The sequence below is a fragment of the Physeter macrocephalus genome, chromosome 4 (assembly GCF_002837175.3).
Source record: "Physeter macrocephalus isolate SW-GA chromosome 4, ASM283717v5, whole genome shotgun sequence".
Classification (NCBI taxonomy): Eukaryota; Metazoa; Chordata; class Mammalia; order Artiodactyla; family Physeteridae; genus Physeter; species Physeter macrocephalus.
Genome location: NC_041217.1, coordinates 125774481 through 125791196, shown reverse-complemented (window position 1 = coordinate 125791196; position 16716 = coordinate 125774481). Strand labels below are relative to the sequence as shown.

At 41.8% G+C, this 16716-nt stretch overlaps 1 protein-coding gene across 5 annotated transcripts in view; it reads right to left on the bottom strand.

Moving 5' to 3' along the window:
* WLS (Wnt ligand secretion mediator) overlaps positions 1 to 16716 on the bottom strand; it is a 108546-nt gene that overhangs the window by 29340 nt on the left and 62490 nt on the right. For all 5 annotated transcript variants that reach the window (XM_028489270.2, XM_007118735.3, XM_007118734.4 and 2 more), the window contains 4 exons: positions 12179 to 12303; positions 6911 to 7072; positions 4837 to 4973; positions 1479 to 1647 (listed from right to left, as the gene is read on the bottom strand). In XM_028489270.2, coding sequence (XP_028345071.1) covers positions 1479 to 1647; positions 4837 to 4973; positions 6911 to 7072; positions 12179 to 12303 — 593 coding nt within the window. The remainder of the gene's footprint in view (positions 1 to 1478; positions 1648 to 4836; positions 4974 to 6910; positions 7073 to 12178; positions 12304 to 16716) is intronic.

Sequence of the window (16716 nt, the reverse complement as noted above, 5' to 3'; positions counted from 1 at the left end):
GCCCGTGTACCGCAAAAAAAAAAAAAAAAAAAGAGGCTGTTGGGGGTAGTGGTTTGGGACTTCAAAGGGGAGGAAGGCAATTCACATGGAGAAGGAAAAGCAAATGTTTGGTAAATAAATGTTTGCTGGGCCCTGCAGACGCGATGAGCTGGAGTAAACTGATTTTTGAGGCCCTGCCTAGAGTTTTCCCCACCACACCCAGCCCATATTCTTGCAGATGTCTCTGGTGATAGCTCTATTCAGGCAACAGGGCCTTTACTGAAATTCTTTTAGACAGTTAGGGGGAAGGTGCAAGTTTCTTCCTGAGTCTTTTGAACCTTGATTGTTTCAGCTAGAAATAATTCACACGCCAAGGAGATATTCTGGTTTTGAATGGCAAATTTTGCTCCGCTACATACCTTAGATAGTGGAAGTTCTGTGATCCACAAAATAACTCATTCAAAATTAAATTCCTATGCGACTTATCACTTGTGTTTTTTCAGGTGGGGTAGTTCCCAGAGGACAAAATAAAGACTTAAATGCATTAAAATACGTCAAGTGTAAGAGGTCTCTTATGGTTAGGAAAATAGAAATAAAGTCTATCTTCATTAAAAAGAAGAATGATTCCTCTTGATAGATATACAAAGATGTTAAGAGACAGAAAATGAAGGAATGTAAAGTGAGAAAACAGGGAAAGGTAAAAGACATGTCGTAGCAGCCAGGCTAGGCAATCCACCCAGACTGGCTGTCCTGCTGCTGGCACCTGAGTCCCCTCAACTCCCATCCCTGCTGCCGAGGTCTGAAGGACCCCTCATGCCCACCCCAGCTGTAAGGAAAAGCCTCTCTCTCCTCTCACTGCTCTTGTGGAAGGGCTGCAAGGCTTCAGAAGCAATGATCAAACCATAATGGAATTTGAAAACAGTCCGTTCTACTATGAGGCCCATGTGCCTGACACAAGGACCAAGCTCCAGCTGGCCTATCCTCCTAGCCACAACGTGATGACTGCACCATTCTTATTTTTATCCATGGTATCTTCAATCCCTCTTGAAATACGATTTGGTGTCTGTGCAAACTGAGAACAGGGAGGTCAGTATTTCAGGGTAATAGGGGTTACTAGGCCACCTGGACAGATTGCCAGCTGGAAAGAGCCCGGCCCACATTCTCTGGCAGTTACCTTGGTCCTAGGGACAAGCAGAGCTGAAGCCAAAGGACAAGAAAGAGTGATAATCATTAATGTTTGTGCATTTACTTTCTGCTAAATACTTATCCCCATTACCTCATTTAAACCTCACGAAAAACCTATACATTAGCCTTTAAAACCCATTTTATAGTTGAGGAACCTGAGATTCAGAGTGATCAAGTCACTTGCCAGCTAGTTGATAAGTGGTAATGCAGGAACCTGAGCCACGAGTCTGACTCCAGGGCTCTTGAGCTCACTACTCCTGTAACCACTCGTTTATTCGGCCTCACCCACTGCCTCTTCCCCAGGGTGCTCTTACCATCATGTGCTCACCACAGAAGATGATCCAGAAGGAGAGAAGCATTGCATAGAAGATGCCCTGTCGGATATCGCCAAACAATAGCATCCAGGTCCAGTCAAACCCAATGGAAAACCATTCCACTGGGATATTGATAAAAGTCATGGAAATCCCAAGGGCAAAGATGACTCTGATGGTGAGACAATATCAGGAAAACTACTTTATTCATCTGGGAGGCAAAACATTTTTGATTTAAAAATCAAAACCCAGTTTTGGGAACTGAGATGTTACATATTGGGACTGAAGCCATATGATCAGTTTCTTTGCTCTCATAATGAGTTTTTACACGGAGATGCTAAATGTCTTCTTTCATTGGCACCACTGCAGAATGAAGGAGTGTTACATTAATCTTTCTACACAGTAACTGAACCTAACCTCCTGAATGCTCTGAACTTTATCTTGGTGCCACCTCAGATCAAGCGCTTCCTATAGTGTTTTCACCCTCCCTTGCCTTCTTAAACAGACCTCACTGAATATAATTATCTGCTCTTACCTATTCAGGTTATCATTAACCTGATCATTAAGAACACTCATTATTATGATATCCTCAGCAACTATAAAGTATACAAGCATATTTGTTTCAATAATGCATGACTCCAAACAATATGAAATACAAATTATTTTAGCTGCTTGTTTCATTTTTATTTTGCTTTTCTCCTATTATTTCCACTTCTCTATCAAAATATCATTCATTGGGCTTCCCTGGTGGCGCAGTGGTTGAGAGTCCGCCTGCTGATGCAGGGGACACGGGTTCGTGCCCTGGTCCGGGAAGATCCCACATGCCGCGGAGCGGCTGGACCCGTGAGCCATGGCCGCTGAGCCTGCGCGTCCGGAGCCTGTGCTCCGCAACGGGAGAGGCCACAACAGTGAGAGGCCCGCGTACCGCAAAAAAAAATAATAATAATAAAAATAATAAAAAAAAATATCATTCATTTTGTTACTGACTTATTCACACTTTCATTCATACCCATGATATGTTTATTAAGCACAAATCATGTACCAGGCATTTTGTTAGGAACATACATACCTAAATGAATAGGACCAGTTCTTTCCTTCAAGGAGGTATACTCAGTGGCTGAGCCAGACAAAGTGTGATAAGTAATGTGACAGAAGTGTGCACAGGCTGCTACCAGGACTTCTCACTTTGATAGAGACAGAAATTGAACTGAGTTGTGAGTCAAGACTAGGGAGGTGGAAGGGCATTCCAAGCAGAGGGAAGAGCCTGGAGGGAGGCATGGAAGTCTGGAACAGCCTGAAGCATTTGGGGATCTGTATGTGGCACATATCAGGAAATGACAGGACATGATACCAGAGAAATAAAAAAGGCTGAGCTGGTAAAGAAACTTGCATACCTCATTAGAGAATTTGAAAATTACCTTGAAAGGACTGAGGATGCAATAAGAAGGTTAAGCAATGGAGTGACATCATTCCATTCATTCATTCGACAAATTTATATTTATCGAGCTCCTACTATGTTCCAGTCACTATTCTAAATGCTGGGGATATAGTAGTAAACAAAGTAGGCAAGAATTCTGCTCTAGTGGTGCTTGTATTCAGATGGGTTGAGTGGAGGGGTATGGGAGGAATGATAATAAATAAATAGAGAATGAGTATTATGAAGAAGTATAATAAAGCAAGGTAGGAGAATGGAGAGAGGTCGGGTGCAATTTAAATAAGGTAGATGGGAAAAAGCCTTTAAGACAGAAATTATATCAGGTCCTGAAGGAAATGAGGCATTGAGCCACAATGATACCTGGGAAAGAGCACTTCAGATGAAGAGAATAGCAAGTGCAAAGGCTCTAAGGTGGGTGCATGCTGGGCATGTCTGAGAACCATCAAGGTGGATGGTAGGTGGTGCACAGAATAGGAGATAAAATTTAGAGGTGGTGAAGAGCCGGGATCATCGAGGGTTTATAGGCCAGAGCAAAGGAAATGAAAAGCCAATAGAGAGCTTTGAACAGAGCAGTGACGTCATCCAATTTCTACTTAAAAGGGAACAGTCTGGCTGCTGTATGAATAGATTTCAGGAAGGAAAATGATGGAAACAAGAGGAGCATCTTATAGCAAATAAGAGGCTATTTCCCATAATCCAGGTGAGAAATCATGGTGAGTTAGATTAGGGTGGTAGGAATGGAAATGGTGAGATTTCCTGGTGTGTTGGAAGAGGCGTGTGAAAAAAGAGAAGTAAAGGATGCCTCCTACATGTCTGCTCAGCTGCTTCTGAGCAGCTGAAAGGATAGAGTTGCCAATTCCTAAGACCAGGAGGCCCCAAAGAGGAGCAAGTTTGAAGTGAGAGGAAAACAAGTGTTCTTCGTATGTGTTACATTTCTGTGTAAGTGAAGATGTTAAGTAAACAGGTAGAATATTTGGGTCTAGATTTGGGAGAAGCTGAGGTTGACCATGTAAATGTAGATTCATCAGAGTGTAGATGATTTTTTAAGACCATAAGACTAGATTAGATCACCCAGGGAAAGCAGCGTAGCTAAGAAAAAGAAGACGTCCAATGATCGAGCCCTGGTTCCAAAGTTTAAGAGGTCAGAAAAAATCGTTGGAAACAGCCATGAAGACTGAGTGGTCAGCAAAGGAGAAGAACAATGAGAATGTGGAGGAGGCTCTATGAAGAAAAAGGGAGTGATCAGTTATGCCAAATGCTAATGACAAGTCAAGAAAAGCGAGGACTGAGAAATGAACATTGGATTTGGAATGTGGAGGTCACTGGTGATTCTGTTGAGCAATTTTAATAAGGGGTTGAAGGAGCTCAAGAAAAAGCAGGAGGAGAAGATATATAGACAAGATTTTTGAGGAGTTTTGCTGTAAAAAGGAGCAGAAAATTGGTGTGGTGGCTTCAGGGGCAAGTACAAAGAGTTTTGACAAAGAATGGGAGAAGGCAGAGTGTGTCTATGTATTAATGGGAATAATCCAGCAGAAAGGAAAAAGTCAATAATGTGGGAGAGAAAGGGGCTATGTCTACAGAAACATCGTCCTTCTGGCAGTGAGAGGGGCTGAGATCAGTTAGCAGCAAGGCAGTTCGTCCACTGTAATAGAGACAAGTATCTGATGCAGAACATGGGAATGAAGAGCAAAGATACAACAGAGAGCTGGAAATATGAAAGCAGTAGAACCCCTAGGATTTAATAATAATTTGCACATGAGAGCTGAAGGAGAAAAAGGAGTCCAGGCTGATTTGTGGTCAAATCACCAGCCCAAGTATTGATAACACACTGACCACCTGAAGTAGGCCCCCAGCAAAACCAGGTCCATGGCAGGCAAAGCACAGGATGCCAGTGTTCCTTAAGGGTGCTCCAAAATCAGCTCTTACTTTTCCAGAAGCACTGGGGGTCGAGACATCATGGTGATCCTCCTCCAATACCACACCATAATGATGAAGATGCTGGGTGTAAGGAAGGTCTTCATGGCAAACCACACCTTGGTGAAGCCTCCATTTTGGTGAATTCCCTAGATAGAGACCAATCATAATTTTGAAGGTCAATATATCTTAGTGTTATTTTCTACCAGCAGATGCATTCTGGGGAGAGGTAAATGGAGATCTTTTTTGCTGAACTTTCAAGATCAAGAGTGCTAACATTCACAGCATGTACTGTCCTCATACTACCCCCCTGGGCCCCTCCTCAGGCATTGTAGAAATATAAATCAAAAGGCATAAAGATAGACTCACTCTATCCTAAGGGAATGATTAAGAACATGATCAAAGATTTGTCTGTAAGGTTTTCATTGAAAAATTGGAGCTATCTTAGATGCCCAAAATGTTGGCATTGGTAAAACGTGTTAAGGTAAATCCGTACTGTGGAATGCTAAGCAGTACTACAAAGTATATTTATACTGTATTCACAGTATGCCATTAATTTTTTTTTGGTCACAAACTCTTTATGAACTCAGAGAAATGTATTATATTATCAACATCTTGAATACATATGTAACTTTACACATACCCTTGCCATTCATTGGTAAATCAATCCCAGATCTCAACACAAATATTTTCCATCATATTTTTAATAATACGTGGGCGTTCAGTAATATGTGGGTGTCTAGTTAATACACTCATTAGACAAATATTGAGTGCCAGCAGTAGGAATACAGTTGTAATGTGATTTGTTTCTATTAATACAGTATTGTTAATGATAACAACTTTTTTTTTAATTTGTTAGAGAGGCTTTCAGGTTATTCCCATAAAATTTCATTATACCTTACTTGTGTTACAATATCCTTCCTTTAGTGGAGAGAAAGGGGTGGAATGGATGTCACTGCCACAGGAGTTGCATAAAAACACATTCTCTCTTCAAGAAATGAAAAAGATTTTGTGGGTGCCTACTGACATAGTATGCCCATGAAAGTTGGTATATACGTAAGCACCAGCCACCATATTTCACAGTGAAGAAACTCTTGAAAACCACTGTATCAAAGTGCTTTTAGTATTTGCTAATGAAGACACAGAAACACTGAAGTTCTGGGTTTCATGTAGAATAATCCCAAATTAAGACATTTTAAATATTCTCAAAATTTCTTCCAAGGAAAGATACATACAATTAATTTTAAAAAGCAAGGAGCGAGGGCTTCCCTGGTGGCGCAGTGGTTGAGAGTCTGCCTACTGATGCAGGGGATGCGGGTTCGTGCCCCAGTCCAGGAAGATCCCACGTGCCACAGGGCGGCTAGGCCCGTGGGCCATGGCCGCTGAGCCTGCGCGTCCGGAGCCTGTGCTCCTCAACAGGAGAGGCCACAACAGTGAGAGGCCCACGTACCACAAAAAAAAAAAAAAAAAAAAAAAGGCAAGGAACGAAAGAGTCAGTTGAGTATGATGGCCTATTTTTTTTAAGGGAAGGATTATATACGTATATACACAGAGAAAAAAATTGAGGAGATACAGCATAACCTCAAAGTGGTTATTTCTCTAGATGGCAGGATGTTACAGATAACGTTTATGTTCTACTCTGTGCTTATTTGTGCTTCTAATTTTCTAGAGTAAATATGTATTTGTTTTTTAGATGTAAAAAAACCTAAATTAGATATAAAAAGTCATGCTGCACATTCTATTTTTTCCCCTACTAAAGAGATAAAATGGAAAGAACCTAAATCACGACTGCTCCCTTTAACAATTGTGCTTGCAAGGTGAAACATGTAAAAAAAAAATTACTTTTATCTTGGTGTTATTCACTATATAATCATGATCATCATAATAAAATCTTAAATGGACACAATAATTTCATTACTTTCCATTTCCATGGGTTTGTTATTCTTCTTATTTCTTAATGAAATAGTTGAGACATGGAGAATTCAAGAGTGAGATGGAGCGTCTTTCTAATACACATGCTCACAACCAGTGCTCTTAGCCAGTGCTCTGATGTGACAGGCTGCCTGGATCAATCAGATTCACTTACCACCAGCCGGATATCCTTAATCTCTCCAATCCCAACGTTGATTTTCTTCTTCTCATTCACAGGCAGCCGGATGTTTAGAAGGTAATACTTATGAGCCACAGACCCAATTTCCATGAAAGGAAGGACGTCACATTCATAGTAACGGCCCTCATGTTCTGCGGTCTGGAAGAAGAGTGGAGGGTTTGAGGCATGGTCACTATTTCCAATAGCCTATGTCTGAGTTGTCTTGCCTTTGCCTCTATCACCAATTCTAAAAAGCTAATGCTTAAAGGTATACCTCAGAGGTACAGATAATAGGGTACACTGGAGGCATGGCATCTACAAGCTGCCCCCTCCCCCAAAATAAAACCCAGGGACTTCCCTGGTGGTACAGTGGTTAAGAATCCGCCTGCCAATGCAGGGTACATGGGTTCAAGCCCTGGTCCAGGAAGATCCCACACGCCACAGAGCACCTAAGCCCATGAGCCACAACTACTGAGCCTGCGCTCTAGAGCCCATGAGCCACAACTTCTGAACCCACGAGCCACAACTACTGAAGCCCGCATGCCTAGAGCCTGTGCTCCGCAACAAGAGAAGCCACCGCAGTGAGAAGCACGCACACCACAACGAAGAGTAGCCCCCACTCGCTGCAACTAGAGAAAGCCTGCGCACAGCAATGAAGACCCAACACAGCCAAAAAGAAAGAAATAAATTTATAAAAAGATAATAATAAAACCCAGCCACATTTGAGACAGAACCAGAAATTTTAGGTAACAAGCAGAAATTTCTTCTATTTCAACACCTTTCTCAGCTCTTTAGTCCTCATTAGAGCCTCACGTCAGACTAACCTGGTCTACCAGGGCTACAATTTTATTTGCAGCGTACCGTCAGAGACCTATAAGGCTCTGTGGAACAGTCAACTCAAATGTTCAGGAGGAAGCCCTTGCTAATATTCATCACTTTCTTGGATGATGACTACTTATTTACATGGTTTTGGCCTGCAGGAGAAGCTACAAGAAGCTGAAAATATCTACTTTTTATTGATTTGACCAAAAAAAAAAAGAAGCTACCCAAGGAGCCCTTGGAATTTGGAGAAGACACAGACGGATGAAAGGAAACGATGAGATTAGCTTGCTAGAGATGAGCACTCGCAATTCTCTGCCTTGAAAGCTTTCTAACTGCCCAAGAGACAAGATGGCAGAGGGAGCAGAAATTAAATAAACAAAAATTTAGCCCAGTTTCTAGAAAAGCCTCTTGGACTTCCTGCCAAGCAATTTAAGAGGTATAAGCCAGCACACGGCAGTGGGAGATTGGCAAGTACTACAACTTGCTTTTGAAAACTAAATTCTGCCCTTCCTTCGCAGGACACATGGCTATGTGTCCCAGCTGAGGGGTGGGGGAAGCGGGTAAGTATGGACACATATAGGCAGGAGCTTCAGCAATTGAGGACTCTTCCCTGATAAAGCAGATGAGCGTCTTGCCTTCACTGCTGGGCTCATATGTCAGCTTCAATGTTTGCTTGTTACCTCCTGATGAAGTGATGGGGGACTGATTTGGTGTTCCTAAGCCTGAATTCTCAGGGCCTCCAAAATTTTTTGTAAATCTTCAGAGTAAAAAGTCCAGTGGAGAAATCAAAAGGAAGATGCCAAGGAGTCTGTTTCTTCTGTGATCTTGGGGCACGGGATGGGGGGTGGGGAGGGGGGCTCTTTACTGGACAGTCAGAGCTTAGAGTACAATAAACAGATCTTTGTACAGGAATGGAAGACACACAAGACATAAGTAGAGGCAGAGCGGGCAAATGTCTGGCTTGTGCACTTCCATTTTTCCCTTTCCCATTCATGGCAGACATCACTAATCAATCATGATAATTTTTCATCCTCTAAGGTCTAAGGAGCTCTTATCAGAACTACCAGTTGATTAGACACAGCATGTAAGATTTTAAAAATTCTTCTGTAGAAAGGATCCTTCTTTTCCAAACCTCAGCTGCAGGTTGGATGAGTCTTCCTGTATAGATCTGTCTTCCTCTCCCCTCTGCTCCTTTCTCTTATACTTACAAATCAAGGCTATTATTAGGCCTCTGCAGAACTACTGAAAATACAGTACAGGCTCTAATTCAGCCTCAGATGAAGCTGCACTCAGGAGGCTGATTACCTGCTATGGTAACAGCAAGAGGTGGGTTTTCTGATGTGTTTCCAGTCAGGGTCTTATTTATAGAAATTGAGGGTTTGAAGGAAACAAAACTTATTTAGCCTAATGCCACTGACTTGATTATGTGGCTCACCCAAGGTCCAAAAGTCATGGCAGAATTGGGTTGAGGACGTGGGTCTCCCAAGTCCAGCCTCCAGCTTTGATGCGGAGGAGGACTCGTGAGTGCAGCAGGAAGAAAGGAATGTTGTCTTGCCTCAGACATGCCTGAAGGCAGGCATTGTGCTGTGATAAGGAGGGAACTGAACTTCAAGCCAGGAGGCTGAAATTCTAGTCCTGACCTCACCTCTTGCTGGGTACCTGGGGAAGGTCATCCACCTCATTTGGTCTCACTTTCTTCCCAAGTAAAGCAAGAAGGTTTAATTATATGATCTCTGGGGTTCCTTCTAATGCCCCGTCATGGGTCTCTGTGTGTCCTCCACTTCCCTGTCCCTACAGAGAAGGTAACACCACCACATGAGACATATTTACCTAAGTCCAACAAATGAGAGAGACACACAGTGTCCTGGGATTCTGGCCTGGCCTACCTGTCTCAGAGACAAATTCACTGTATCCTGCTGGGGACTTTTCCGTATTCACTGAGGTTCTGCCTCTGCCAGTATTTAGGGCATTTAGGAAGAAAGATTTCCTTCTCTCTCTTCCTCCCTCCTTTTCCTTTCCCCCATAAGCATAAGCCTGCCCCAAATCCAGCATAAGCCTGGCTAATTAGGACAAATTACAGCAGGTGGCAACTTGACTTTTTTTTTTTAACTTCACAATCCACCAGGGACTAAAAAGCTTTAAAGCAATTTCTCATTTAATCTTCAAACTCAAGTCTAAATTTCACTGCAATCAAAAAGCATAGATTTGATGATTCATTTCCTTCACACTTTTCAAGGTTTAATATCTTGCTTGAAAGGGATCAACACATCCTAAAGATAATTAAGCAACTGTCATTAAGAAGCAGTTGCAGTCTTCTTAACGGCCTCCCTCTGACTCTGCTTCTCAGTGCCCTCTAAGTGTATACATAAGGTGAGAAATGACTTTTCCCTTTTCTGAGGTTGAAATTCCATATCCAAGAGCTTTATATCCTTTCGCTTAGACAGCCAACCAGTCTTACCTCTGAATGATGAGGTCAACTTTTAATTAATTTCCTCCATTGCATACAAAGGTCTAGAAATATTACATAGCTCTCTCCTGCTACCTCCAATTTCTCTTGACCATTCATTTTTACCTATAGATTGCCCCCAAAGGCCTACCCAAAACAATTCCAGATGGCTTTTGGGTGGGGGGAACCGTATATGTGACCATTCAGCAAAGGGTCTACTGAAGTGACTTTCAAACTTTATCAAGCTTAAGAGAAGGAATTGAAATCCTGTTAAAACACAGATTCCTTGGTCCTACATGCTGAGATTTTGATTAATAGGTTTGGAGTGTGCCCTGGGAATCTGCATTTCCTACAAGCTACCAGATGATGCTAACGCTGTTAGTCCTTAGACCACACTTTCCATAGCTCTTGTATAGGGAACCTGGGGAGGGAGAATTAACAAACACCAGGTGCCCCAAAAGATGCTCATGTGCAGGGTGCATGTTTGCCCATGAGAGTTTTAATTTATGCCTTTTGTCCTGTTGGTCCGACTGGTGAAACGTGTCCCAGACTTGATTTTAAGTGATAAGGTTCATTATCTCATCTTGTCCTTATAAAAATTCCCAGGGCAGGTATTATTATCCCATTTTGCAAAGGAGAAACTGAAGCTTGGACAGATGAAGCAAGCTTGCCTGAGGTCATGCAGTCAGTAAGTGAAACAGCCTGGAAGTGAAGCCAAGTATGTTTTGCTCCAGATCCAGGCCTTTAACTAATGTTCATGAACCTGCCCGGCCCCATCTTCCTCCTCTTTGGGGCAGGCTGGACAGGGCAGGGGCATGGTACTCAGAGGCTTCAACCTGCCATTCTTACCATTCCACAGGGAACCCCAATTTTCCAGTTATAGGCAAAAGTGAAGTTACGAAAGGCCACTGTTAGGAGAAGAGAGGAACTAAATCAGTCAAAAGAGCGAGTACTACAAAGTAGCCCAAATCCTTCAGGAGCAACTGACCTGAAGATGTCAAGTGACAAATGACATAATCAGGAATGTGCTTCAGTGCAGTTTGGCCTCTTATGCATTTCATGCAAAGAAAACAAGACTATTTATGTCTGTGAAGGGACATCAGAGATCACCTAGCTGGTGATGCTCCTTGTCAACACTCTTGAGGAATGTGAGTAACCATGAGTAACAGTAACTACGGCTCCATTTCAACTTCACAGAAACTTTCAAGGGGGGAAGGGGGTGGTGAGGTGGGAGGCGGACAGAACCTTGGAGAGGCATGTGTGAGGGCAGCATGTGGCACTGGAAAAGGGCCCCTCACTCATTCTGATTTGGTCCTTATACAGACAAATCCCACTATCCTCTGACGGTCACTGAGTCCATGTCTGTATTTTAATTCCTGGAGAATCTAAGGTCTTTGCCCAAGAGAAAGTGTCTCCCTACTCTCAATGAAGGATAGTGGCTTTCCTCCCCTTGGCGGTTAAATGAGTCTTCCTGGAAGAACCAAAGAAGGGAGAGTCCTAAAAGTATGTAAGAGAACTGAGAGGTCTCAAAGGAAACTAGATTTCTCCCTCAGGTCCTCTTTTTGTCTGTGGTGTTTGCTCCCTGGTATTGTTAGTCTTCACACCTGCACACTGACTTTGGCAACAGAGATGCCAATGAAACAGAGAAGCAGACACATGCATTGAACCAATATGAACAGATTTGTACACCTAAAATTAACTTAGCAATGATCTTCAAACACTTTTTGTTAATATCCAAAGAACCAAGAATTTATTTTTATGGAGGTATTTCAGAGAAATAGCTAAATCACTTCAAACAGACATTCCTTCTTCTGTTCTTCCCTCCTTTGTAGGGACATGAAATAGCTACATTGCCCTCTTCTAGGACAAAGGACAGTGACTACTAACCTTTGTGGGTCATGCATGCTTAGGAACAAGAAATGTGTCTGAGCAAATGTTCCCACATACCTGGAAACCAAATGAAAAACCCCATCAACTGAGACTTCAAGGTACCCTACCTTGGGGGAGGTGAAGGTACATTTGAGTTTCCGGGGCACTCTCTCATGGGCCATTTCAGTCCACTCAGCAAACATATCATCTCGGTAAGCCAGGGAAACGTCCATGGAAACTTCTGCATTTTCTCCTGCAAGAGAAAAGATGCACAATTCAGAAACAGCTTCTGGGAAGATACTTTGGAAACAGTTTAAAAATTCTTATAGGCTCTACCATGGAAACCAATAAGACAAAAGAGACGTATCAGTTCCTATCAAATGCCAAACCTGACTCTCCAAACCTGAGGACTTAAAAGTCATAGGATGACTGTCTAAGCTGGACATTGGGTCCCCTCCCATAACCAACTGCTCTGCCAAGAAGTCAAAGAGCATCCACTTAAATTCCTCCAGAGACGGGGGTCTCACTCTCTCTGAGGCAGTTCAAATGGTCAGATTCTAACTCACAGTCAGCATTCATCCTCCTTAACTTGCACCACTGGTCCTAGGTCTGCCTGTAGGAGTCCCACAGCAGATGAGGTCCTTTTTCCACAAAAGTTCCTTAGGTACTTGAAACCTGCAACTCATCTGCCTGTGTTTCCTCTCCTCTCTGATAAAAATGACCAACTTTTTCAGCCACCCCTCAGAGACATGATTTAAGTACCTTGGGTGCTTTCTTCAGGACACACGCTAGTCTGAAAGCATCCTTTTTAAAATTACCCCCAAGAAGCTCTCAAATATAGGCTCTGCTGCTTCTCAAAACCCCTTTTTCAGAATATGGACAAAGTTAATATAAGAGATAAAGGGTTTTTCCAAATTAAAGACTTACACACAGACAGGAATATAATAATAAGTTCATAATTGTGCAAAGGAACATTCACATACACTTCCATATCAATAAGGACCATGAATGAGTTTAACTCACCATAGAACTCATTAAGGAGATTAGAGTAATAAAAACTGCCTCTATCCATTTTGTCTGTTTTATACTCTGTTGAGCAAGTTCAAGAACAGAGGAGTCTTAATGGAGGGAAAAAAAGCACAGGCTACATTTCCAAAATGACCTTGGTGAGCCAGCTCCCACTGGGGTTATGAGACGGCTCAGTTCTAGGCTCTGGAACCTGAATATCAGGTCACAAGGGAAACATAAGAATAACTGCTGTCTGGAAATTTAGGGCTGTTCTTTCCACTGACCCAGTGTGGCTTGAAGACAATTTGACAGTGTGGTAAATCCCTGGTTCTCTGAGGAAATCTAGGAAGAGAAGGAAATAATGCAGGAAAGAAGGAATTTGAGGCCATTCTGATATAGACCAAACCTCCATGAACATCAGCACCCACTCCTTTATTAGTATCATTTAAAACCTCAGTCACTAATAATGAACTATCAGAGAGAGAAAGTTAAAAAAAAAAAAATCCCATTTAAAATCACATCAAAAAGAATAAAATACCTAGGAATAAACTTAACCAAGAAGATAAAAGACCTATACTCTGCAAACTATAAAATACTGATGAAGGAAACTGAAGATGATACAAAGAAGTGGAAAGATCTCCCATGCTCTTGTATTGGAATAATTAATATTGTTAAAATGGCCATGCTACCCAGAGCTATCTACAGATTTAATGCAGTCCCTATGAAAATACCCATGACCTTTTTCACAGAACTAAAACAAATAATCCTAAAATGTATATGGAACCACAAAAGACCCAGAATTGCCAAAGCAATCTTGAGAAAAAAAGAATAAAGCTGGAGGTGTCACCTTCCCAGATTTCAGACTATAGTGCAAAGCTACAGTAATCAAAACAGCATGGTACTGGCACAAAAACAGACACATAGATCAATGGAACAGAACAGTGAGCCCAGAAATAAACCCAAACACCTGTGGTCAATTAATCTATGAGAAAGGAAGCAAGAATAAACAATGGAGAAAAGATAGTCACTTTAATAAGTAGTGCTGGGGAAACTGGACAGCTACATGTAAAAGAATGAGATTACAACATTTCCTCACACCATATACAAAAATAAACTCAAAATTGATTAAAGACCTAAATGTAGAACATGATACCATAAAGAAGATAACATAGGCAGAACACTCTTTGACATAAATCACAGCAATATTTTTGGGGATCTGTCCCCTAAGGCAAAAGAAATAAAAGCAAAAATAAACAAATGGGACCTAACAACTTAAAAGTTTTTGCATGCAAAGGAAAGCAATGATAAAACAAAAAGACAGCCTACAGAATGGGAGAAAATATGTGCAAATTATGCAACTGACAAGGGATTAATAGCCAAAATATACAAACAGATCATATAACTCAATATCAAAAAAACAAACAATCCAGTCAAAAAATGGGCAGAAGACTTGAATAGACATTTTTCCAAAGAAGATATACAGATGGCCAACAGGCACATGAAAAGATGCTCAACATTTCTAATATTAGAGAAATGCAAGTCAAAGCACAGTGAGATATTACCTCACACCCATCAGAATGGCTACCATCAAAAAGTCTAGGGCTTCCCTGGTGGTGCAGTGGTTGAGAGTTCGCCTGCCGATGCAAGGGACGCGGGTTCGTGCCCCGGTCCGGGAAGATCCCACATGCCGCGGAGCAGCTAGGCCCGTGAGCCATGGCTGCTGGGCCTGCGCGCCCGGAGCCTGTGCTCCGCAACAGGAGAGGCCACAACAGTGAGAGGCCTGCGTACCGCAAAAAAAGAAAAAAAAAAAAAAAAAAGTCTACAAATAACAAGTGTTGGTGAGGATGTAGAGAAAAAAGAACCCTGTACACTGTTGGTGGGAATGTAAATTGGTGCAGCCACTACAGAAAACAGTATGGAGGTTCCTCAAAAAACTAAAAATAGAACTCCATACAATCCAGCAATTCCACTCCTGGGTATATATCCAGAAAAAATGAAAACACTAATTCGAAAAGATACATGCACCCTAATGTTCATAGCAGCACTATTTTCAGTAGCCAAGATATGGAAGCAATCCAAGTGTCCACCAACAGACAAGTGGATAAAGAAGATGTGGTATAAATATATATATATAAATATACACATATAAATACACACATAAACACACACAATGGAATATTACTCAGCCATAAAAAAGAATGAAGTTCTGCCATTTGCAGCTATGTGAATGGACCCAGACAATATTATGCTTTGCTTATGTCAGAGAAAGACAAATACTATATAATATCACTTATATGTGGAATCTAAAATATAATACAAACGAATGTATATAGCAAAACAGAAACAGATATAGAAAACAAACTAGTGGTTACCTGCAGGGAGAGGGAAGGGGTGAGTGGCATGTAAGGGGTATGAGATTAAGAGATACAAACTGCTATGTATAAAATAGAAAAACAACAAGGATATATTGTATAGCATAGGGGATTATAGCCATTATTTTATAATAACTGTTAATACAGTATAATCTGTAAAAAACAAAAACAAAAACAAAAAAAACCCTGAATCTCTATGCTGTATATCTGACAGTAATATAATACTGTAAATTAACTATACTTCAATGAAAAAAATAACTAAAGATAATAAATCTCAGTCAAACATGGTGAATTGGCTACTTACGTTTTCCTCCTCTCACTCCTGAAACTCCACAAAGAAACCAAACAAACAAACAAAGAAACAGTAAAAGAACACAAAGGATATTAAATCACAAGGGGAAAAAAAAAACGGTAGTGACATGAGCAAACCAGAGATTGCAACAATTTTTTCGAAGATGAAAAACACATGGAGTAGGATTTCCTGACAGCCACAGAGATGGGCACAGCTGAAACTCCACAGAAGGGATATTTTGGAAAAGTGAGCCAACATGTCCAATAGACCCCCAAGCCACTCAGAACTGGAAAGCACCAGGTGATGCATAAGACAGAAGAGGCAAGATGCTGACAACAGGGTAGAGGGGTCAAAGTCTGTACACAGAATTGCTGGAACCCCAGTTCTCATCCATCTTCCCATCTCCACATAGTCCAGGAGACTCTGGACTTGAGGACACCAGGCTGTGCAGAGACCCAGGGCTGAGAATGGATAATAAGAGTCTGTATAAGAAACTGTGGGACGCCTGGCTTGGCAGAAGCAATGCTCAGAGTTTGTATATCCTCTTGGTTAGGAACCAGAATGGCTACAACTGTTTTGTCACTTGGCAGCCTCAGTGGTCCAAAGAAAGAACTGAGCAGAGCTCCCATCTGTGAGTTGAATATTAGGCACCAGGGTACCTCCTTTTCATTTCTAACATTGTGATTAGGAATTGGGACTTTCAACTCTGTCGAAAGGGCACTTCCAGAACCACAGAACTCAACAGTATAAATCTGAAAGGTATAAAGGAAGTTATCAATTCTCATATTGCGCTCCTTGGAGGACCAGGGTTCAGAGCAGCACTGGCCTTAGACACAACACAGCAGGAGGGGCCCTGAATATGGGCGCCGCACTTTTAAAGGGTCCCGCTCTGTCTGGCCCTTTTCCAGCTGTTCTCTTCCTCTCCAGATGAGAAGACCCTAAAGTGAAGGGGACATGTCCATCAAGAGCCTAACCCCTCCCCCAATTTTTAGAA